Raw genomic sequence first — 25,213 nt, forward strand, 5'->3', positions numbered from 1 at the left:
ACAAAGTTTATGCAATGAAGGTGTTGTTGCACAAAGTGTGGAAGGACGAGTCTTTCATCGTGGATAGTGAGTCGGTAAGAAATGAATTAAAATCGTAGTATTTACTACAAAATTTGCGCAATGAATGTTTCGTCACGCAAAGGTCAAATGGGTTCTTTAAAGGGAGTTTTAACAAAACACTCCCAGTCCTATTCACTTTAACGAAAAAAGACATTTTTATTCTAAAATGGTACTATTCACTTACAACACATTTTTGTCATTTTGATTAAAACTCAAAGTTTTCAAGCATTTTTCATTAATTTTCATTTCTTTAAATTCAAAGATTTACTCTCATTTTCCCTCACAAACTTTTTTTTTTTCCAAAATCCTAAAGTTCCCCACCATTTTCTTTTCCCCAAACCCTTCGACTTCCCAATTCTTTTTTTGTACGATCGATGTGGCTAATTCCGCTACTCCTCCAACGAAGGGATGCGATGGAAAAGGATTTCGGAAAGATAATACTAAGTGCTTTTATTTTTAGTTTTCTTTTTTGTAGAAATATTAGCCACCACGCACACTCAACTACCGACTCAATTAAGTTTAGCTTAATTTTAAAAATCATGTTGCAGAAGCCGTACATCTGTTTGACGTGAATCTTATAACATCACCAAGTCGTTATGCTATTAGACTAATCTTTGTGATTACGTTTACAGTAGTCCAGTATGTACATAGTTGACCATTTGCTTGTATGTATTGGTATTCTATTCAGGAGGGGTGCTCGCACCTCTATATATCTATGACAAGAACCCAGAGGAGCTAATAAAAAACTGAAAAGGCTAGGGATCAATGGTTTAGAAACAAATAATGGATACATGAATAATTGGATATAATTTAACATATATATCCAATTGTTTCTAACAATAATTTTATATTCTGAGGTCGTGCTGCACTTGAATAGAGGGAGATGCACAAACAAAAAATAGCGGTGCTATCTACACACTATTTTTTACCTTTCATACAAACTATGTTGTTTATGTCATTTGGTCTTTTCAATTTAGTGGATAATCCGGTCAAAAATTGAAAGAAGAATGTAGTAGGTAAAAAAATATGTGTGAATAACACTATTCGCTAAAAACTTCCTGTTGTTATTATTGCGTATTAACAAAGTTCAACTTTTTGAGACTATCTTTGATCTGTCTTGTCAACTTGTATGTATTTTTTGTTGGTATTAAGTAGACTAAAGAGTTCTCTCGACAACAAAAATGTAAAATAAAGAGTTCAAAATCAATAAATAAATAAATTAATGATCAAGTAATGTCATGTTATCATTACATAAGACAGACTAATTAGTCAATTAGGTCGACTCTGAGAGTCTTTAGATCCATCGTTGCAAATTGGCAATTTGCATGGACCGTGTAATTTTTTTTTTTTTTTTTTATAAATCAACTGAGTATTTCATTCAAACAAACAAAAAAAATAAATAAATAATACGAAATAAGGCCCAAAAAATATAGATTAGGCCCAAACATAAATAATGGCAGTAAAGAAACTGTTGAAGTCGTCGTCACCATCGCCGCACTGGTGAGCCAAATGAATGAACAGCAATTTGTGTATTAACAGTTTAACACGATTTCCGTCCCCACTCCTCTTCTACTTAGCAAGTTCGTTTGGTATATGTAAAATTATCTCATATTAAAATTACTATTACCGAGTCAGTGTTGCTTAATTCCGGTAAGACCACGCATGCCAAGTCTAAACTTTTATAAGATGGGTGGCTGACATTAATATAATGTAAAGCTGTAGGATTATGAGGTGTCCGAATCTAACCAAGTTGAAGTTTCTTAATCGTTGAAGGAATCTTCTGATATCTTCATTTCTCCTTCAATCTTATAATGTTCATCACCCGGACAAGCACATACAATTGAAACAAACTATTGGAAGTCTGGTCACTACTAAAAGAACACCATTTTCAAACCAAAGGATTCCGTCGGGTCAAATAAGATTTTGTTGCTTAATGTTTTGCCTGATTAAAATTCGTCGGGCAAAGGTCGTAGCACAAACTTTTGCTCCACAAATTTTAAAATTTCATCGGGCAGATACTATTTGACTGACGACAATTTCGTCGAACCAAGTGCATTGACCAACTTGACCCGACGAAGCTAACTTGCTCAACGACAACATTTCATCAGGCATAGTTGTATTTTTTTGGAAATAAAAAAATAAAAAATATTTGACCCGACAAAACATTTGTCAAGCAAAGAATTTAAAGAAAGAAAAGAAATACAAAATGCATGCGCGACGAAGTTCATTGGACAAACTTTTTATTTTTTAAAAAATTTGTAATTTAAATTCGATTTTATTCAAATAAATAAATAAATTTTATTATATTAATCTCAAAAAAATTCACAATATAAAAAATTTATTTATATACATCAAAATTAAGGTATTCGTACAATTATATTAAAATTGAAAAAAAAAAAAAAAAACGTTCCGCTTGCAAGCTAAGAACTAGATGAAGTAGATTCCTCGACCAAAAGCTTAAAGGTTAGTCTTGTTTGCCATCGATTTCAATATTCTGTTGTGAATAAAAAAAATTCATTAAACTAAAAAAATAAAATTAATATTAAATTTTAAAAAATTACTAGAAATTTCCGGCTCTGAAAATGATCACAGAGCTAGTGTCACTCGTCCCACAAACTCCACGGGTGGATCGGTCAAAGCTATAGCAAAAGATGCACAAGTCTCGTAGTACTTGTGCAGCTCACACTTCCACTCATTGAACCGATCAGTCTACCCCCAGATTATGTACTTGGACATGCCTGGCTCTTCCATGTCGAAGTCAAAGCTGACCTGAAATAGACAAAAAAAGTGTTAGTTTTAAAAAATACACTAAACAAGTAAAATTAATAAATTTAAAAAGCACACTTACTGAGATCTCTATCATCATCACTTCCTTCACCTCGCGGTGAGCTTCTTCCATGTAGGGGCTTTCATGAAGCACTTGGTACAAATGATGACTCCCATGTCATGAGTTAGACAGCTTTGACGTCTACTAGTTGATGTCGTTGGTCGTAAACGACTCTGATCTTGCCTTCCGTTATGCGGGTGATACGTCGGGCAAATCAGGCATCCCAGACCAATGAGGGCGATGCAGTGCGTGATGACTACAAATGTGAAAAAAAATTCTACAAATTCTAATATTTCTAAAAGTAAATAATTCGTACAATTTTCTAATATTTCTAAAAATTTATAATATTTCCTAAAAATTTATAATATTTCTTACAAATTTCTAATATATCTAATATTTCCTTAAATTTTTAATATTTCTAAATTTTTTTAATAACTGTAATCCCACACACCCTCCCCGTCCTGTCGTTCCCCCATTCCCCACACTGTCCCCACTCCCATTCCCCAAAACCCCCAAATTCTTCCCCATACCCATCCTTTACCTTGCGCCAAATTCTTCTCACATAATTTTGTGAGAGCTCGAGAGTGAGAGGGCGAAAGAGATAGAGAGCAGAGATGGCGAGTGAGAGAGAGCTGAGAGGGGGATGAGAGTTTGCAGAGAGGGAGGAAATTTGCAGAGAGAGAGAGAGAGGAATTTGCAGCGCAAAGAAGATGAAGGCTCTCGGGACTGTTATAAAATATTAGGAATTTTGTCCTACGAACCAATTCTTCAGGAATACATAAAAAAGTGACATGTTTATTATAAACTTGTTTTTCATCGGGCAAATATTGCACAAAAATGCTCGCCCAGTTTAATTTTTGGCGAAAAAATGGTTGGAACATACCTGTGCCCAACAATTCTACATATTTCGTCGGGCAAACCCTTTAATTTGGGAGAAAATTAATTTTTGAGAAAAAAGGAAATTTGAAAGTTTGCCCGACGAATTCAATGTTGTTGCCTAAATTTCGTCAGGAAAACAAAAAAAATTCAAAAATTTCCCATTTTATTTATTTATATATTTATTTTTCAAATGATTAATAGATCATCAAATTTGATGATTAGGTTAATTCAGTGCGTGGTTTTATCCTCAATTAGCATCCTTGCAAAAGATCATCAAAATCAAAGGTGATATGACCGTTAAACCGTCCCTAAAAGTTTGTTTTTCGTGATTTTGGCGTATGCGATTTCATACTATATTCAAACAAGTTTGACGGATGGATCGTGAAAATTAGTTTAGTTGAGTACGTATCCAATCAAAACATGCAATAGATTCAACAAACACTTAATGTTTATTATATACTTTTATTAAATCAAACGTAGCATTTTGTGGTAACCACTAATATGTAAATATGTTAAATTGATGATCGGGTTCGTTTATTGTATTCTAAAAAAATTGAAACTAAAACCGCTAAATTGTGATGATATGTTTCTAATCGCTGAAAGATTTGGTCTCGTTACATGATCCTTGGGTGATTTTGGCATATGCCATCTTCGAGTATATGCCAACTAATTGACGATTGAATTGTTGAAATTAATTAATTTGGCAGATTGCAAAAATCTTCAAAGAAATTGATTATGCGAAAAGGTTACATTTTGCCCGACGAACTATAAACCCTAAATCATAAAATACACACTTGCTCGACAAATACTTTCACTTTGACCGACAAACTTTTTATTATTTCGTCGAATAATATTTTAAAAGTTTTTATTATTTTTTTCGTCCGAAGAAATTGTCCCATCTCGTCTGGCGAAGTCTTTATAAATTTGTTTTTAAGATTTCACCAGTAGATAAACTAAAATGTACAAGTGATAGGAAGTATGTGTATCAATGATTGAACTACAATACTATTTAGAACGTATGCAACTACTTGTGTATTATGTATTTAGTGATTTGAATTCAAGCCCCATCCCTATTTTTATCTACTTACGTTTTATTTTATTTTTGTGTATATTATGGCATGACGATATAGGATGAATACTATTTAGAAAGTATGCAACTACATGTATGTTATGCAATATTTTTGTGATAAAGTTGTAAAATTAAGGAAAGCGATGCACAAATATTAATCAGTGCGGGCATAATAGCTAATTAAGGTCAACTCCCTCTCCCAAAGTCTTGCTCTTTAGATAAAATCCAACTTGGCAAATTCGCAGTTTGGGCATAATAGCTAATTAAGGTCAACTCCCTCTTCCAAAGTCTTGCTCTTTAGATAAAATCCAACTTGGCAAATTGGCAGTTTGTATGTTTAGTTAATTTGTACAAGTAACACGGTTTCATCCCACTCTCACTAACAGTACTAATTAGATTATTTTAGTGCTTCTAGTATGATTAATTAATTATCATGATCATTATTATTAATCGGTCCTATTGATTCTTGTAAGACCATTTGACTGCCCCATTGTTGGCTATAAAAAGTCGTAACAGCTGATTCTAGCTAATCACAGTAATTGCTACACTTGTCTCTCAAAAGATCGATCGAGCAACCATCAGAGAGAGAGAGAGAGAGAGATGGGACTGTTCTCAAACAAGGTTGATAAGTCCCAGATCAAGCCGGGAGATCACGTCTATACCTATAGAGCACTGCACACATACTCCCACCATGGTCAGTAATTAAGAGCATGTTTGTCATTGTTTCTAAGTGCCTCTATATAAATATGTTAAAATTGTTTTAAAAAGTTCAAGTGTCTTGTGGAATAGTGTAAATGCTTTCTGAAGAGGCATTTGGTATATGATTTCTCTTTAAAGCGTTTTTACGAGTTAGAAGTACATCTAAATTTTCTCTGTTAAACAAAGTTAAAAACTATTTTTGGCTGTTAAAAAAAAAAACACTCCTCTAATTTTAACTTCCACATCTGACCTAACACCCCTAATTCACTCTCACAATAATTTATTTAATTTATTTTATACATATTTGGCTTTTGGTTATATACATATTCAGGAATATGCGTGGAGGCAGATAGGGTGATCCACTACACCAGAACACAAGTTGCAAAAAAGAAATTATGGATGTTTTGGATTACTAAATGCAAAAACTGCGGGCATCACCCAGATATGGCACGAGGAGTGATCAAAACTTGCGTCGACTACTTCCTAGACGGCCATGGGCTTTACCGCTTCGAATACGGAGTCTCTCAGGCTCACTTCCTATTGAAATTTCCAGGAACTTGCACGACGGGTCGATCCAATTCAGCTGACAAAGTCATACCTCGCGCCACGGAATTGCTCGACAAGGAACAGGGTTTCGGGGACTATAACCTGTTTGAAAACAACTGCGAATCGTTTGCGATTTTCTGCAAAACAGGAAAACGTCTGAGCGGGCAGGCATTTTCTGCCTTAAATTCTGCTAAAATCTTGTTCAAAGCGTTTGTGAAGCATAACGTGGAAAGGCTTCTGGAAGACGTGTCTATTCATCATCCAGACAAGTACATGCTTTTGAAACAAACTATTGAAACTCATGTTAACTTGCCCTGCAGGGAAATTATAGCCCATCTTAGAAAGCTCAACGAGAAACATGATGACGAGCAGGAGGATGTCAATGATGAAGATCTGTTAGACGACCGCGAGTATCTAGAGACAACGGAGACGGAGGGGGATGATGATCGTCCCACTCAATCATCCTACATGATTACGTGATATCTTTACTAAACAAACCTCTTAATATTATGCTTGCATCAATTATATTTGATTTGTAATAAACTCATGTTGTAAGCTAAGTTAGCTATTAGTTTGGATTCGATGATTGAAATTCAGTCATCTTATTTAACTATAACAACTGAGACGTGTGTCTTGATTATGTATTACTTTGATCTTTAAACTTGGAAATGTAAGAATGAATAATTTCCCTTTTTCGGCTAATGTTTTAGGTTAACTCCAATCTGGTCATATGAAAAACTGCAATATTCTTGTTTCTAGCGCACTGAAAAATCTATCATATAAGAACGATCCCATAATTCTAGTAACGATCGATATAATGGATAAAATCCACTAGTTAATAAGTTCTTTTTTTTCCTTTTTCTTTTTGTCGATCACTAGTTAATAATTGGATTTGTGGGTTTTGTGCACTAAAAGAGTGATATTTTGGTGAGTAGGATCACACGACACTACTGTTTTACTCAAATTATAACACATTTTTCTTTTCATCACTAGCTGGTTGAACTATAACCTCAGCAGTTAAGATTGAACTCCCAATGACCAGTAAAAAATGGACATCCTAATTGATTATATTGAAAAAGTTAAATCCCAGGCAATCAAAATTTCCCGATGTAATCCAAACCAAGTGAAATGAAATCAATTTTTTTGTTAGATATGTAATAGTAAAAATAAATAAATAACTACATTAAAGGCAATTTTGGAACTAAATTTAAATTAGGGAGCTTTATATACAGAGATAAAAACTTTCATTATATTTCAAGTAACTCCACTAGTTTTTAAACATGTCAATAAGAGACAAAAACATGAAAACAACTAAAGTCCAGCCCAAAAACATGAAAACAATGTTTTAGAATATCAGTCATAACCCTAAGTCTTTAGAGCTGTTAATAGAACTCAGCCCTCACAACTCCAGCAAAATTAATATATGTCATAAGCATAACTCATCATCAACTATTTTTAGAGAATCAGTTTTGAAAATATATACAGAATCAGTTCAACTCGTCATCAACTATTTTGCAGAGTCAGCTCAACTCGTTCTCGATCATTTTTGCAGAATCAGTTCAACCCGTCCTCGACTATTTTTGCAAAATCAGTTCAACCCGTCCTTAATCATTTTTGTTGAATTTATTTTTGCAGAATCAGTTCAACCCGTCCTCGACCATTTTTACATAATCAGTTCAACCCGTCTTCGATCATTTTTGTAGGCCAAAAGAAACACATTTAATAGATTCATTTACAAAACCATCTCACTATACAACCCAACGAAAATACAACAAAATTTCAACACAAAGTAAGCTCTATTTCACTAGTCCTCGCATATGAATCTTTATTTGTTTCATCAGAACTTGAAAGCAAATAAACAGAAGAAACAAAACATATAGTTCTCACTTTAAGCTCAGTAACTAGAAAATAAGCATGCTTTTGTACAAATTAATGAAACAAAACTATATATGTTAGTTCAGAACTACAAATATGTCATCCGATTTTGTTACCATAATTTAATCGAAGTAAAGAAAAATGAATTTCAATGCTGTTGTTCTTGTACAAATATCACCTATTTGGTACCGACCTCCTAACTTATAGTAGAATTCAAATTAAGATCCACTTCAACATCTATAAATCTCTATAAAATTAGCAAACTAACTCATTTCTAAATGAAGAAATCTCTTCAAATATGGGAAGTCTCATTTACCTTAGAGGATTTCGGTGCTTCACCAAGTGGTCAAGCTCCTCGAGAAAAGCATTGTTTCTATATAAATATAAAGAGTTGGTAGACAAACAACAGGTTAACATTGCTCTAGCTAGCTTCTGTAACAGTTCCTCAGTTCAAATTTTTTACTTGGACTTGTTAAATTCTTGAAGATGACCTTGCGACAAATCGTCAAGAATGGTTTGTACTTCACCGTACCGTGTTTTCTTTATCAAGCACATGCATAAATTGTGATTTTATTGGTGTATGGATCGATATTTGATATTTTTCTCTCCTTGAAATGTTTAAAAAGTGTTGTCTCAACGTGAAATTAAGAATTAAAAGCATAATTTATATGTAATTTTTCCTTTAAATTAACTAAAAACACTTTTAAAAAAAACATTTGTAACATCCCACATCGCCCAGGGGAGTGATCCTTAAATGTATATTCACATCCCTACCTAGCACGAGGCCTTTTGGGAGCTCACTGGCTTCGGGTTCCGTAGGAACTCCGAAGTTAAGCGAGAAGAGGGCTAGAGCAATCCCATGATGGGTGACCCACTAGGAAGTTGCTCGTGAGTTCCCAAAAACAAAACCGTGAGGGAATGGTATGCCCAAAGCGGACAATATCGTGCTACGGTGGTGGAGCGGGCCCGGGAAGTGATCCGCCCCGGACCGGGATGTGACAAATTGGTATCAGAGCCTAATCCTGGTCGCGGGTGTGCCGACGAGGACGTCGGGCCCCTAAGGGGGGTGGATTGTGACATCCCACATCGCCCAGGGGAATGATCCTTAAATGTATATTCACATCCCTACCTAGCACGAGGCCTTTTGGGAGCTCACTGGCTTCGGGTTCCGTAGGAACTCCGAAGTTAAGCGAGAAGAGGGCTAGAGCAATCCCATGATGGGTGACCCACTGGGAAGTTGCTCGTGAGTTCCCAAAAACAAAACCGTGAGGGAATGGTAAGCCCAAAGCGGACAATATCGTGCTACGGTGGTGGAGCGGGCCCAGGAAGTGATCCGCCCCGGGCCGGGATGTGACAAATTGGTATCAGAGCCTAACCCTGGTCGCGGGTGTGCCGACGAGGACGTCGGGCCCCTAAGGGGGGTGGATTGTGACATCCCACATCGCCCAGGGGAATGATCCTTATATGTATATTTCCATCCCTACCTAACACGAGGCCTTTTGGGAGCTCACTGGCTTCGGGTTCTGTAGGAACTCCGAAGTTAAGCGAGAAGGGGGCTAGAGCAATCCCATGATGGGTGATCCACTGGGAAGTTGCTCGTGAGTTCCCAAAAACAAAACCGTGAGGGAATGGTAAGCCCAAAGCGGACAATATCGTGCTACGGTAGTGGAGTCGGGCCCAGGAAGTGATCCACCCCAGGCCGGGATGTGACAACATTAGTTATGAGTTTATTATAAGAAACAATTTAAATACATTTCTGAATTTATTTGCATTTTATTAAAGAAGAATTGGTTCTAAAAGCACTTTATCAAAAATATTTTAGTCATATTAAAAACACCTATAAACACTTCACTTAGTATTAAGTATTAAGATCTGGTGGTATTCTTCTTCACTTGGAAGTGAGAGGTCTTAGATTCGATTCTCACGGAAGAGGAAATTGAACCACACTATTACTAGTTTATTGTGAGGCTAAGTCCACTACTCATCTTTAATGTAGATAATATTGTTCATTAAAAAAAAAATCCTAAAAAAAACCCTCAATAGTCAATCAGGGCTTTGAAAAGGATTAACTTATTTCCCCCAAGAAAAAGGAAGTGGGCCTGAAACTGATTATCTTTTCAAAATGGGTAGTCTTACAGTTATCCATCAGCTACTAAACCACAACTCCTGCAATCTCTCACTTCCAACGAAGCCATGGCCGAATCTTAATCCAAATCCGAACCCTTGGGATCAGGGTCCGGGGAGGGACAGAGTACAGGCGAACTGGTGAAGGTACGACGGTAACCAGAATTTTGATGGTATGCTTTGTACTTTTATTTTAGGGTTAATTTGTGAAGGGCAAGATTATCCGGAGTTCTTTCATTTAGCTAATTGAGTGTTATAATTTTCTTTTCTTGGTACAAAGGTAAATTTCATAACTAACACATTTACAAATTGGGATCCAATTACAATCAAATCCCAAAACTAAAATATGGATCCCAAAGCAAACGGGTCCAACCCAAATTTTGAGCCGGAACAAACAATCAAAAGACGAAAAAATCCTTGTTCCTTAGAAGTCGTTAACACCACCGACCACGAACTACCGCCCTCTTGCATTCACCGGTATCCAACCAAACATAGCCTCCAAATCGGAAAAGAAGAAGATTCTACCCTCTTCCATCATGCCACAACTCAAACCTACAGCCACCAAGTGAATGAAACTCGTGGGAGAAACATCTCACAAGTAACAGTGCCAATAGCGGCACACAGATGAAAGGTGATGGTGTGATCATCTGTTAACAGAGAATCCATGAAGAAGCCCACTTAGAGAGAGTCTGCATAGAATTCCTCAAAAATGAATTCAAGAGCATCTAGGATTATTTTCTTGGAGCAATCAAAATTTTAAGGTAATGTTTTAGAGTAGAAAAATGTTCCCGTGCCCCGTTCGATGTTGGTGCTTCGTCCCAAAGCCTGATTTTTACGCATGCTAAATTTGAGGAGAGAGAGAGGAGGGAAAATAAAAAAATACTAGGGAGACGATAGTTTTGTAGTAAATTTGTGTACGTTTTATGTGGTAAATGATAGTTTTGTAATAAATTTGTGTATGTTTTATGTGATAAATATTGTGTACATGTCACGTTAATTATGAATTTTAATTGTATGCTACTTGAGAATTTGAGATAGTACTAAATATGGTACAAAAATATAATTTTCCCAACATTACTCGTGAAAATAGTATTAAGGTCAGAAGCATATCCCTTGTATAGAAAATATACCGTACAAATACACAGCACATAGGCATGGGTACATAACCATTAAGTTGCATACAATATGTAACGCAGTAAGCTCCAGCTCTGCTGCCAACTATAGAATAATATGTTTCTATCAGCATCAACATCAACCCAGTACTACTGCTTGTATTCTATACGTAAACACACAGAATACTACAACTTTAAGCACTACACTACATACATACATATAGGCATTCTGCAGCACGCCCATATATTTTATTTATTTATTTATCTATAATATATATTCAATACTTGAATGTGTTGTCTCCGAGTTAGAGGAGGTGAGGCTTCTCCAAGTCCTCGATGCTGGTAGGACGGAACCAAGCCTTCTGCTCCAGCACCGAGGATCCCTCACCACCATTCACTGGGGAGGAACCGTCCTCCCTGCTTACGGAAGAAGTATGTTCAGCTTCAGGCCCGAATACCCCGGTTTGGGGGTTTGGAGCCCAGTACTTGTCAGGTTGGGGCGGGATCAAATCATCTGGAACAAAGCTAGGTCGAATCTGCTCCTCTGGGTTCTTGTCATAGATTGAGGTGTGAACAGCCCTCCTGAATATCAATACATACAAGCAAATGATCAATTATGTACATACTTGACCATTGGAAACGTAATCACAAAGATTATTCTAATAGCATAACGATTTGGTTATGTCATAAGATTCGCGTCACTCAGATGTAAGACTTAATTGAGACAACATAATTGAGACAGTAGTTAAGTGCGCCTGACGGCTAATATTTATATTTCTAAGAAAAAGAAAACTAAAAGTAAAAGCACTTATTTCCCACTCTTGTTAATGACGTCCTAAAGCACGATTTCTTCCCAATATTAAACAAAACGCCACTTAAGAAAGGATGAACGAACCAATTAGAAATATACACAAAGGGTATGGAAGCGAATTTAAAAACATTGCAGCTTAAGCTAACATGTTTGAAAGATAGGGACAGGACAGACAGCTTTGCCTTACCACAAATGCACCATCTAGCCAGTTATTTTCAACTTTTCAAAGGATAACAATGCCCCCACAATCTTTTGTACTCTTTACCTGCTTACCAAACAAGTTGGGCATCGGTTTTATCTTAATTAGATTCCCTAATGGCCAATGCATAAAAGGATTTGTTTAAGGGTAGGTATCGATGTCATGCCAACCATGATAGGTGTCACCCAAACAAGATATTCAAGTCACATGACCCCAACCCATGTTATTTAATAAAAGATAATGACCACCTACCAACTGACCCAACAATTTTTATATTCCAATGTTAATACATATAAATATTAACACTTAGGATTACAATTTAATAATATTTTTATTTATTGGTAAGTGAAAGGTTTTAGGTTCGATTCTTACGAATTCAAACCACATTAATGCTAGTCCATTGTAAGATTTAGCTTACTCTCCTACTTGCTTTGTAGATAATATCGTTTGTTTAAAAAAAAAAAACAAAAACAAAAAACAAACTAGTATGATATTCTATTTCTCACACTGCACTTCACCGGCCTATTGTCCTCAAGCAGGCATGCGAATAAGGTCATTCATACGTATAAATGAATTATAAGCCAAATATCTGACGAAAGAAAAATTGAAAATCTTCATGGTCAGAGTAAGCGGATTGGAAATGTTAATGTCAAAAGCTACCAAAAGTCCAGTTTGACCGCAGCATTCAATGCAAGCTAGGCACATAAAATATTATAAGTTGATATTTCATCAAAAGATCTTGCCATGAAAAGGACACTAGATTTTAGGCATATGCACATCCACATGTCACTATTGAAAGTTAACGCTGCCACGTAGATATTTGAAAAACAAAACCACCCTACGATATAGATCCGCAAAAAATCTAAAGATTTCCTAATATAAAATAAGAATTGTTATTGACATTTCAAAAATTTCACTTTCAAATTTTCTATATTAAAAAAAAAAAATATACTTGTGAGAAACGTAAAATAAATTTTTAACATACCAATAACATTTCCCTATAGAATAAGATCTTTTCTGGATTCTTTCCATCGTTCCGTTCAATCAAAAATTGAACGGTTAGGAATTAATTTCCTTTTTCACTGTTCATCTTCTTCCTCTTCTCACTCTCACTCTCCGACTCTCTTCTTCATCTCTCTCTGACTCTCTTCTCTCTCTATCTTCTCTCCTCCATCTCTCACCCCAGCTTGATCCAAAGGATCCGGATGGAAGGGATCCAGAAAGGATCTCAGTCCTCCAAATATGATCATCACCATGGTTAACTTAAAAAAAGAAACCCTAATCGTAATTATGTCACTTAATTACCAAAAGTGACATCTTTTTCCTCTTATTATATTAATGAACGGTGGAGATTGTCCAATGAGAATCCTAGTCAGTGGCGTCTCCTTATCGAAACCCCGCAGCAAGCGAGTACCACGGCTAACAGGCCCTTGGTACGAAAATGCCCATAAACGTTATTTAACTTTGTTTCTAAACTTTTTTCTTTTCTTCCCTAAAAAAGATTAGTCATAAAACAATAAAATATCGATAAAAACGAAGCTGAAAATAGATCTAAAATTCTACCGTGCTTCCGAGCATCTTGTATTCCAAAGAATTTAATAGTTAGATCTTCGTCATCATATTTTTGATTAAATGATCTAATGGTTAAAAAGCCAGAACACGCAGAGGAGAATCTCACACCACAATCACAAAAAAGGAAGGGATATATTTCACAAGTCACACTTAATTAATCATATATTCTCTTTCGTAAATTTCAACTTTTTTTTGCAGAAATTAAAGCAAATTTTCCAAACGGTAAACTAGCGAAACAACTCAGATGATCAGATCGCAGCTTCTTCAACACGAAATTATTAACGAACAGATCAAAATTTCCTAGAAGTTTGAGAAATTAAACGCAAGTACAGACGCGAAAAAGCTCGAATCAAACGCAAAATGGATACCTGAGAGTGAGAGCAGAGAGCTGAGCTGAATCGCGCGTTCGGATCTCGTTGATAAGTCGCTTTCCCAAGCTCGCGATCCCTCGACTGCTCGAATTGGCGGCCATACAAGTAAAAGACTAAGCGCAAGTGTATAGAGAGAAAGACGGAGTGAGCGATCGTCGGCTTTTATGTGTAAAATGATTTGGATGAGGAGTCTGTCTTATATAGCGGAAGCCTGGAAGGTGGAGTCTAATATTTTACGTCCACCTGCCCCAGCAGACTCGCTTTTTTGTATGCCACCAACCCGCCCACCGTACTCTTTGCTAATTGCTAGTACGAAGCGGCGTCGTTCTCTTGAACGGTTGGTTTGTTTTACGCGTCCAAGACGCGGACTTGGTCGAACATTCTCGCTTTAATGCTTTAACGCTTTAACGCTGTTTTTTGGAGGCCTTTGTAATTATGTGGTGGCGTTTGGTCATTGGCTGGTGTTTTTACAGTTATTGAGTTTTGTCTTAAAATTATTTAGACACACAAAATCGACACTTTTAATAACACGCCCTCTTGTCTAAAATGATACTTTTTACCTCTATTAGACATTGGGTTTTTTTTTTAATTCTAAAAAAAAGGGACTAACCGGTGGTTTCACCATAACAGTCTACATTTTTAGGGCAAAATAGACTCACAAAGACATTTTAATTTCCCCTAGCCCCATTGATGCTAAATGTATGAGTGCATATATTTGTACCACGTTTTGTGTATTTAGAACTCACCTTTAACAGACACGTAATTAACAACGTGATTTGTATTATTGAGGTTCATAAGACATAGAGGTTTACATGTACACATGGTTAAATGAATTGTCGTTTGTACTTGCTGGTAATATCCATGTTCACGTAAATAATTATACTCATAATCATGTATTTATATAAACGATTTTATATAACTGTAATCATTAAGTTTAGTGCAATTACCTATATCCGCAAATATTTTGTCAATTCTTATTTAAGCTCCAAAGTCCAGTGGTCGCTATTGACTGCTAGTTGATTAACTATGGCTAACAACTCTACCAACAACCTCTCCACTTGAGTGAAATAGAATCTTTTTGTTCATGTATTTCTAGATCTCAAGTTTAATAATCACTTAATTATTAGAAAAACAAAAGGAATGCTAATTAACAATTGAAAGTCCTTTTTATGCTTAGATGGAACTCGAATATTCCCCTGTATATTAGGCAAGCATGGCATTATACCAAAACCCACATGTTTGGGCATTCATCATCAAGTCTTGAGTCTCTTACAAGTTTATAAAGAACTACTTAAAATATTATGTTTGCATGAATCTCGAGCTCAAAAATAAGCATATCTTTCACTTTTCTAACAAGTGTGCATGCCAAAAAAAAAACTAAGAAGCAAAGATTTTGTAGTTCCCACAAATGTGACCAATTGTTAAGTGAAATTAACCAAAAAATGGTCCATTCTTTTGTTACTAGTACCGTACAACCAAGTAATCACGAGTGTCAAACGCTAGAATTTATTGGGTGCCAAAACAAACAAACATATGGAGTAAAAAGGGTGTTACTTAATTATGCATTGCTGACCAAAAGTACGGGAACTAAGACATTATTGGGAAGAACATCGTGAGGGGACACATGTGGGAGCCAAGGCATGCTAAGGGGCGGTGTCGAATGTGCGCATTGCACAATGAATCAGTGACGCTTCATTTTCGTGACAAAACCAATATCCAATAGTTATCAACCCCTTTCAGTCGTTAATTGGAAAATTAATTGCAGCAAGCGATCCCTCATGTCGCGGGTTTGGTTTGCAGAACACACGTATACAAGGACGAAGGCGTGCAAGTTGTAATTTATATTGGCATGTCATGAGGTTACCTTGAAAAATAACTTATATGAAACAAATATGATAAGGCGACAATGTCACAAAACAATGATGTGATACCGTATGAAAAAGTTCAAACACAAAGTGTTGTGAGACGTCACAGTAATGTCTAGTGTAATTGAATCCTTTTTGTTTACCTTGGGCTTGCAAGGATGGCCCGAGTACGTGGTTGACCCGGCTTGGTTAGCATTCGACCCAGCAATTTTTATAAGATGTAATTATTTTTGGAAGAAAGTTGGTGCTTGTAGTTTGTGGCTGGCCAGTGGCCACTAAAATCAATCGTGGCCAATCAAAATTTATCTGGCCCTGCAATCCTGTGCACAAGAGCTCCTTTCATTTAGACATCAAACTAGAAGAGTGTGTGCCTGACTCGCTCTAGCTTCTCTGTCTGGTCACAATTTAGCGCTACCAAACATGTCACAGGCGGTGCTTGCAGCTGCTTCCTCCTCCTCCTCCTCCTCTTGCTTCCCCACCTTCAACAGGCACCACTCGACAAGAACTCCACAGGTCACTACTCCAAAACAATTGCCACCAATTCAATGCCAGGTAGGTACCAATTCTAATGCTCAAAGCCTCAAATCACAAGAATATCTATCGCAACGGGTATGTCATTGTGGCAGTATTCTAAAGTAGTGATCATATCAGCTATCAGTGCGTGATTGGTTTGTGATATTGCCACGGTGTCACACCGTTTATATATGTTTTGATTCCGAATCATGCTGTTCAAGAAATCTAATTTTATGACTCTACATTTGTTTTGTTCTATATTCTATATATCTAGAAATCTAGCTTCCAAGGATTGTCACTTGGAGAAGCCAAACGGGGAGTGCTATATTCTCTGGTAGCAGATTTGAACAATAGGAGTGGTTTAGGCAACAACGTAAGAAGAGGGCTTAGGGTTACAGCAAGAACTGCTGGGGCAGCCAAGTCGATCGAGGCTGAGGTGGACAAGCCTTTAGGCCTCACTTTGGGGCAAAAGCCCGGAGGTCCTGTTACCATCACTGTCAGTTTCTCTTATTATCTTTCCTTTTCTATCTCCAATTGCAATATATATTTGTACAAATTTCCATTTATACGGCTATACGAACATGGAGCTGTTAGTCATACTCCAAAATAGTCACTTGCACCCCTCAGTTGTGATAAGATTAAAAAGGGATGATATATTGCAGGATGACTATTTTGGAGTGCTAACGCATAATTTCCATACGAAGATGGTCACTTACAATTGGGAGTTTAATCTTGTAATATATGTATTGATAATATGTCTAGGCTGTGGATGGAGGTGGGAATGCAGCAAAGGCAGGGCTCAAGGCAGGGGACCAGGTGATCTACACCAGCAGCTTCTTTGGTGATGAATTATGGCCAGCAGATAAACTAGGGTTTACAAAAACTGCCATCAATGCCAAGCCAGACTCTGTTTACTTTGTTGTTAGCAGGTTCTTTATCTATTTCTTAATTTTATGTTAGAATATAAATTGGTTTTATTGAATTAATAACACTGTTTTAGGTCGGAAAAATGAAGTTAATTGTGGTAATTTTTAATGTAGAGGTGGTGCTGCTGTCGACGTTAAACGCCTACCAAAGCGTCCGGCTCCACCTCGTTTTGGACGGAAACTAACCGAGGCTCAAAAGGCAAGCATCACTTTATTAACATAACCCGCAGAATGATACTATTACTAGTGCCACTTAGACTCATTATCTAGTTGTATTTCTCTTTACTGGTAAATGAGAGATGTTAAGTTCGATTCTTATCAAAAACGAATTTAAACCATATTATTGATAGCCTATTGTGTTTCATTTGTCATAAGCTTCTACATTCCGCGCCCTATGAATTATACTATTGATTGGGTGCACCATGAATTATACTATTGATTGGGTGCACCGTGAACAATTTTCAGGCTAGAGCTACTCACATATGTCTTGACTGTGGATTCATATACACATTACAGAAGCCTTTTGATGAGCAGGTAATTTAATTAGCTCCGTTTTCACCAATTACCAATTAGATTAGACAAGTTTGTGTACGTGATTTTGATGCATTCATGCAATTGCAGCCGGATTCGTACACATGCCCTCAATGTCTAGCACCAAAGAAGCGGTTTGCACAATACGATGTCAACACCGGGAAAGCCATTGGCGGCGGTTTGCCTCCGATCGGCGTCATCATTGGCCTAGCGGTTGGTCTTGCCGGCGTCGGAGCTTTGCTTGTATATGGTCTTCAATGAGCACACAGCTAAATACTTGCATTTTATTAAATTATACTAATACCCTCGATCATGTATCAGTTGTTGCAACAGGCCTATATATTCTAGAAAACGTAAAAACACCATGGAGTTTTTGAGATTTAAATTATCAATTCAAGAAGGGTAGCGTCTTTCTTTCTTAAGAGGGTAAGGTTGGTATCTATTTGAATGAATTACGGATTTGAATGCAACATAACATATTTGGAATCTTAATAATAGCTTCTTGTAAATATAAACGCACAAAACTAACTAATCACGAGCCAAAAACAAACCTATGAGTCGGGTAGGCTCCAATTTATACTACTTAATGTTTGGTTTGGCTTGTAAATACAAAAACAAGCAATTAATACTTTGTTTTAAAGACATTTTTGGTTGGGCCTAATTGGTCCAATTCAGTTTGATTCATGTTTATAATTGGTTTGGTTCGATTTAGCTCAATAAGTTTCTTTTTGTAAAATTTGGGAAAGAAAACAAACGAAAAGTTTGATACATGCTTATAATTGGTTTGGTTTGATTTAACTCCATAAGTTTTGTTTTTGTAAAATTTGGAAAAGAAAACAAACGAGAAGAAAAGACAAAAATAAATAATAGATGGAATTATAAGAGTCGGCTCTACAATTTGAGTAGGATGTCCAATTAAAAAGACCAGTGTAGAAGACAAATAAAAAATTATATTGGCCCATCAGTTTGGTTTTAAAAGTCGAAAAATCGAAAACCGAACGTATCATGGCCAAATGTACTTTCCCGGTTCGGCTTAACGGTTTGAACGTCACCCCTAATTAAATGTATTTTTGCAATTTTGTTTTCTCCAGTTGAGCTTTTTCTTGGGCTGACATTTCATGTTGGGCCTGTTTTTTGGTGTTTAAATAATCTTGTAAATTGTAATCAACGAAAGCCACAAAAACTTTTTTTTTTCCTGACGTGTTTTTTATTTTTTTAATATAACAATATATTTTATATTGAGTGAAATGAAAAGTTCGGTTAAGTCGTATAATGAATAATTTATATTAATTTTTTTGTTTTTGATACTGTTTTATTAGTACAATGATATATTTTAAGGGAAAGTTCGGTTAAGTTATATAATAAACTATTTAATTTAATATCAAATTCATTGTCTACAAGATTCAAATTTAAAACATTTTATTTACAAGTGAGAAAAATGTCCGGGATGTTTTTTTTTTTTTTTTTTTTTAAGCTTGTCCTGTTCGTTGCGACCCTCCCCGGAGCTTCCTATCCAAGTATCTGCTATCTAGGCACGCAGTCAACTTTACGTCTTTTCTTCTTCACACTTCAGACAAGTTATCAAAATCTACGCCCAACAGCCAGAAACAGAAAAAAGAGTGTTAGTGGGGAGATTCTTTTGGCTGATCCCAGAAGCCAGAGATGGAGAGAAAAGTACTTCTGGTTTGCTGCGCGGTGGGACTACTGGGGCTGCTATCTGCCGCCACAGGTTTCGGCGCCGAGGGCACGAGAATCAAGGTAAAAGCTAAAGGGCTCATCTGGGTTTTGCTTAGATCTTCTTTTCTTCACTTGGGTTCGTCTAAATCTGCTTCCTTTCTGCTTGATTATACTCTAACCCTTTGTTCGGTTGCTGGGAAAAATTGGGAAATTAAGAAAAGTAGAAAGAGGGATTCATGTTATTACCAACTAATCTGTTTTGTTCATCCTTGAAGGGTGCAAATTCCAAAGCTTGAAGCTTTAATTTCTTATCTGCTTCAACGAACGGAGAGTTGTTTGAGGATTGCAGTTAATTTTCTCTTTTGCTATTGTTTTTCTTGTTTCCACTGCATCTGTTCGAAATACCTGTTCGAAATCCAAGGCATTTTTTAACCTCAGACGGGCTAGACCTAGCCCTTTTTTTTTTTTCTCTTAGTACATCGATATTTTTACACTAAAGGTGGAGGGAGTTTGGCTACCATGTAGCCTAATTAGGTATCGAATCCGTCGTCCATGAGATTTGAACCTAAGACACGTATCTCACTTCCAAGTGAAGAGGAATACACGTACTGAGTGGCTAACCCAGCCCTTCTATTAAGAAAATGGCTGTTTGTTTAGCTGACTTCTACATTTCCCCTTTTCGGTAAGACTTGAAACTAATATCGTATGTAGTGTTGACTTCCGATGCCTTTACCTTAACTTCCAAATTTCAATTATTTATTTGACTTCAATGCTTCAACTTTCGGGCTTCCAAAATGACTCTGCGGAAACTCACTAGTGTAGGTTGCCAATGAAGATTTGCCCATTTTTCGGTAAATGAAAACGCAGTTTGGAATTGTGTTATTTCTTTACAAATGCATTAAAAATCTCAAATCCGGAGCAAGAATAGTCATCTTTTAGGCTCTATCATTTCCTTTAATCATTCTTTTGAACTCTAATGTCAAAAGAGTTGTGTTCATGTGAAAATCTGAGATGGAGATTAATGGAGAGACTGAGAGATTTACGCCTTCCCTCTCCATTGGGCAGTTATTGTCGATGGACTCAAACTGTTTAGAATATGCTCGCAAGTTGTCAGTTTTCAATATGGAGTGATTGTTTAGAACCTTTAAGCAAGTGCCTCTTCATGCTAAGTTTATTTTATGTTCTTCTCCGGCTTTTTCCAGTTTTGTTGGCATTCAGTTTGCATAGTGGAGTCCATGCTGAAAATGTTCTGTTACTTCATTTTCTAACGTGCAGGGGTCTCAGGTTCGGTTTGTCTCAACTCTTCAATGTGAATACCCTCGGAGTCCGGCTCTTGGACTTGGTGTAACTGCTGCAATGGCTCTTATGTTAGCTCAAATCATTATAAATGTATTTTCTGGGTGCATTTGTTGCAAAAGGAGCCCTCAGCCTTCCAACTCTAACTGGACAGTAGCACTGTTCTGCTTTGTTCTTTCCTGGTAATTCTCAACCACAACTTGTTGTATCATTCATGAGGAAAATGACTAAGGCTGCTAATCCAAAAGCATGACTGGTTAATTCATCGTTTTGTTATCTTGTCAGTTTCTTACTATTCTTGTTGCTGCTGTTGTTTTTCTGGTTAAAAAGCACATGCGCATTTTTTTCTACAAGAAAAAGGCAACTTACCTATCTGTTTCAACTGGATTAACAATGAATGTGTTTTCCGTTTACTCCACTCTCCACGCTGGTGCAGGTTCACATTTGTTATAGCGTTTCTTCTGCTGCTCACTGGTGCCGCACTCAATGACAGACATGGTGTAGAAAGCATGTACTTTGGCAACTACTACTGTTACGTTGTGAAACCCGGAGTGTTTGCCGGAGGTGCCCTTCTGTCAATTGCAAGTGTGGCACTCGGAATTGTCTACTATGTCACCTTAAATTCAGCAAAGAACAGTGATCCTTCATGGGCTGGTTCCACTCCTAATCAAGGGGCAATAGCTATGGGGCAACCCCAGATGCCACCGCAGAGTACTACCACCCAAGAACCAGTATTCGTCCATGAAGACACGTACATGAGGCGGCAGTTCACATGATCTGGGGCTCACATCGGTAAGACTTTATGGTATGAGCCTATGATCAGTCTCTGAAGATGTAATAGTTGGAATTCTAAGAAAGGGGTTTAATTTTGTGCATAGCGTACTGTCCAAGAAACCGAATGTGTTTGAATACCAGCTGGATGGATTATTTAAGATTTACGAATTTTACATGGATGGACTGAGTTTTGATTCATAAGCCTGGTTTTGCTATTGATTTTGGCAGAAATGGACCAAATGACGTACTTTGATTCACGTGCTTTCTTTCTTTACAAAATAATACATAAATAAAACTAGAAATAATGAATACAATTATTAATACAATATTGGAGCATACTAATGCAGAAAGCATATAACAATATATGATTCAAAACGTGTGAAATCATTAAAAAAAAACTATAAAATTGAAAAGAAAAGTTATGTGAGTCTTCTCGGCCTTCGAAAGGGTAGACTATCGTAGCAAAACGATCAGTTGATCTTTTTTTACTCAAAAATAGATAAAATTAGAATTGTGAAGCTACAAATTTAAAAAAAATAAAAATTACTATTATTGACACCTCAAAAAAATTATCGTGTATCTCCCATTTAATTTTCTTGAAAAATGCCAGATCCTTCACTTTCATAAAAAGAAAATAATAATGCTAGATCTTGCAATATTATGGTGAATGAGACACAATTGAATAATTGATATCCTTAATAATTATGATTAGGGATTTTTCATTAAAAAAAAAATTAAAATAACTAGATAGGGAACTCAAACGGTGTGCTGTATCTGACCAAACGCACGGGTATTTCCGTCACACAAGTTTTCAACGGCTCTCTAGACACATAGCCGTTGCAAGCTTTCCATAAACCCTAGCTCATCTGCCATCCCCTTCATCTCATCGCTATATAAACCCACTAATTCAACCTAGCATTACTCACTTACGCTCTCTCTCTCTCTCTCTCTCTCTCTCTCTGAAATCGCAATTCTTCGCAACGCTCAGAGATCTATTACATCACGCGCCCTCCAATTTTCTTTATTTGGGATTTCTTGAATCATTCCCTTTTTTGTAGAATTGATTTTGTGAATTAACTAATATTTTTTGCAGGATTTTTAAATTTTCCTTTTTTATTTTTCGCATATATATATACACATTTTGTGTGGGTATTTTTACATAATGGATGCAGGATTAATGGGTTCTTCACCCAACTTGAAGTCGCAGTCTAGGTGCCCTCTTCAAGAACAGTTTCTTCAGCGAAGGAATTCTCGGGAAAACGTGAGTTTTTAATTTTATACCGAATAGATTTTTCTTCACGGTTCAATTGATTTGATTTCGGAAATTTGGGATTCTGTTCTTTATTAGGGTTCAATCAATTTGATTTCAGAAATTAGGGATCTGTTTTACTTTGATTTGGATATTTGTTATTGGTTGGCATATATGTTTGGGCTTGGGGTTCATCTAGATTTGGGATCTGATATCTAATTGATTTCTGTAATTAGGGTTCTTTAATTGACCGATGTTCTGATATGCATCTTTTGTAATTTACCTTACCAGTTGGACAGGTTCATACCAAACAGGTCAGCAATGGATTTTGATTTCGCTAACATGATGCTAACAGAAGGTAGGAAAGGTAAGGAAAACCCAGCTGTCTCTTCCCCATCCAGAGAGGCCTATCGGAAGCAGTTGGCAGAGGCAATGAACATGAACCGGACTAGAATCCTTGCATTCAAGAACAAGCCACCTGCCCCTGTTGAGATGTTCCCGCGCGAGTTCTCTTCTCTGCAACAGGATAAACCTGCAAAGCCCCGAAGACACATTCCTCAAGTGCGTATATGTTTTTTATTCTGATCTCATGAACATATTTGCTTAAACTTTATTGGTTACTCTGAAAATTTGTTGTGGTGTTTAACTGACTACTAATGATTTGATGCAATATTCAGACCTCAGAGAAGACATTGGATGCTCCGGACCTTGTGGATGATTACTACCTCAATTTGTTGGATTGGGGGAGCTGCAATGTCCTCGCCATAGCTCTTGCAAACACAGTTTATTTGTGGGATGCTACCAATGGTTCTACTTCGGAACTGGTCACATTTGAGGATGAAGTTGGATCTGTGACCAGCGTCAGTTGGGCTCCTGATGGGCGCCACATTGCTATTGGACTGGACAATTCTGAAGTACAGTTATGGGATTCGACTGCTAACAAGCAGGTTGGTTGGTTTGGTTGTCATTTTCCTCTTCTGTTTTATGTTACATTGTGGCCAATTTTACCAACATTTCTTGTGACGTTGTTTCCTTCTGTAGCTGAGAACTTTGAGAGGTTGCCACCGATCACGAGTAGGCTCTTTGGCATGGAACAACCACATTCTTACAACTGGAGGGATGGACAGTTGCATTGTGAACAATGATGTAAGAATTAGATCACACATTGTTGAGACATACAGAGGACATGAGCAAGAGGTTTGTGGACTGAAGTGGTCGGCCTCAGGCCAGCAATTGGCTAGCGGAGGAAACGACAACCTTCTCCATATATGGGACAGATCAGTGGCATCTTCAAATTCACCAACTCAGTGGCTTCACAGACTGGAAGATCATACAGCTGCAGTGAAAGCCCTAGCTTGGTGTCCTTTCCAGGGCAATTTATTGGCTTCTGGTGGAGGCGGGGGTGACCGGTGCATAAAGTTTTGGAACACTCACACAGGTGCATGCTTGAACTCGGTCGACACTGGATCTCAGGTCTGTTCTTTGCTGTGGAACAAGAATGAAAGGGAATTGCTTAGCTCACATGGGTTTACTCAGAATCAGCTCACTCTTTGGAAATACCCGTCGATGGCTAAAATTGCCGAGCTCACTGGCCATACTTCTAGAGTTCTTTATATGGCTCAGGTAATTAATCTGACAACTTTATAATGGAATTGAGTACATAAGCTATGCTCCCTTACAGACATAAAACTAAATTCTTTCGTGTTGTGAATTATCTGCAGAGCCCCGATGGTTGCACAGTTGCATCAGCAGCTGGTGATGAAACACTCAGGTTTTGGAACGTTTTTGGGGTCCCTGAGGTGGCTAAACCAGCTCCCAAAGCTAACCCTGAGCCCTTTGCTCATTTGAACCGCATTCGCTGATCAAGAACAAGAGAAGGGGTTTACGGTTCCTTCGAATCATATTTGCACATTTACATCAGATGGAGCTGCAGTATTCTTTCTTTGAGAATCATACCGCTGATCAAGATTCAAGAACATAAGAAATTATATCCTTACTTCGGAGCAGCGCAAGTTAGTGTTCTTCATCAATAGTCTCAGATTGCAGCACAGGGCAATCTCAGTCCACATTCTTTGTACAACTCCCCTGTATAAAAAGGGTGATAGAAAATAGGAAATCCTTGTAATTAATTTTAGTAATGGATTTTCTGTCTCCCTTTCCTGTGGACGTAGGCACATTGCCGAACCACGTAACTTTTGTGTGTTTGTGCTCTCTCTCTCTCCCTCTCTTTAAGTTGGA

The 25,213-nt window shown here is 37.1% G+C and overlaps 5 protein-coding genes across 5 annotated transcripts; 4 read left to right on the top strand and 1 right to left on the bottom strand.

The window, feature by feature from the left end:
* The first annotated feature begins 5,421 nt into the window (after positions 1-5,421).
* Positions 5,422-6,773, top strand: LOC148696059 (protein LEAD-SENSITIVE 1-like). Its single transcript, XM_088696273.1, has 2 exons — positions 5,422-5,529; positions 5,866-6,773. The coding sequence occupies exons 1-2, from the start codon at positions 5,436-5,438 to the stop codon at positions 6,558-6,560; spliced, it is 789 nt and encodes a 262-aa protein (XP_088552399.1). The 5' UTR covers positions 5,422-5,435; the 3' UTR covers positions 6,561-6,773.
* Positions 6,774-11,171: 4,398 nt separating this feature from the next.
* On the bottom strand, positions 11,172-14,368 carry LOC137735303 (late embryogenesis abundant protein At5g17165). Its single transcript, XM_068474716.2, has 2 exons — positions 14,142-14,368; positions 11,172-11,773 (listed from the first exon to the last, which is right to left on the bottom strand). The coding sequence occupies exons 1-2, from the start codon at positions 14,243-14,245 to the stop codon at positions 11,497-11,499; spliced, it is 381 nt and encodes a 126-aa protein (XP_068330817.2). The 5' UTR covers positions 14,246-14,368; the 3' UTR covers positions 11,172-11,496.
* A 1,898-nt stretch (positions 14,369-16,266) lies between these two features.
* On the top strand, positions 16,267-18,401 carry LOC137734093 (uncharacterized). Its single transcript, XM_068473369.2, has 6 exons — positions 16,267-16,561; positions 16,797-17,018; positions 17,285-17,451; positions 17,563-17,647; positions 17,914-17,982; positions 18,070-18,401. The coding sequence occupies exons 1-6, from the start codon at positions 16,430-16,432 to the stop codon at positions 18,238-18,240; spliced, it is 846 nt and encodes a 281-aa protein (XP_068329470.2). The 5' UTR covers positions 16,267-16,429; the 3' UTR covers positions 18,241-18,401.
* A 1,006-nt stretch (positions 18,402-19,407) lies between these two features.
* On the top strand, positions 19,408-21,927 carry LOC137734796 (protein VASCULATURE COMPLEXITY AND CONNECTIVITY). Its single transcript, XM_068474080.2, has 3 exons — positions 19,408-19,737; positions 20,932-21,134; positions 21,389-21,927. The coding sequence occupies exons 1-3, from the start codon at positions 19,642-19,644 to the stop codon at positions 21,726-21,728; spliced, it is 639 nt and encodes a 212-aa protein (XP_068330181.2). The 5' UTR covers positions 19,408-19,641; the 3' UTR covers positions 21,729-21,927.
* A 70-nt stretch (positions 21,928-21,997) lies between these two features.
* Positions 21,998-25,167, top strand: LOC137733998 (cell division cycle 20.2, cofactor of APC complex). The gene is made up of 5 exons (XM_068473226.2): positions 21,998-22,987; positions 23,267-23,536; positions 23,653-23,922; positions 24,017-24,598; positions 24,697-25,167. The coding sequence occupies exons 1-5, from the start codon at positions 22,889-22,891 to the stop codon at positions 24,835-24,837; spliced, it is 1,362 nt and encodes a 453-aa protein (XP_068329327.2). The 5' UTR covers positions 21,998-22,888; the 3' UTR covers positions 24,838-25,167.
* Positions 25,168-25,213: the final 46 nt, after the last annotated feature.

This window comes from Pyrus communis, chromosome 7 (assembly GCF_041283825.1).
Source record: "Pyrus communis isolate YQ-2024b chromosome 7, ASM4128382v1, whole genome shotgun sequence".
Taxonomy (NCBI): Eukaryota; Viridiplantae; Streptophyta; class Magnoliopsida; order Rosales; family Rosaceae; genus Pyrus; species Pyrus communis.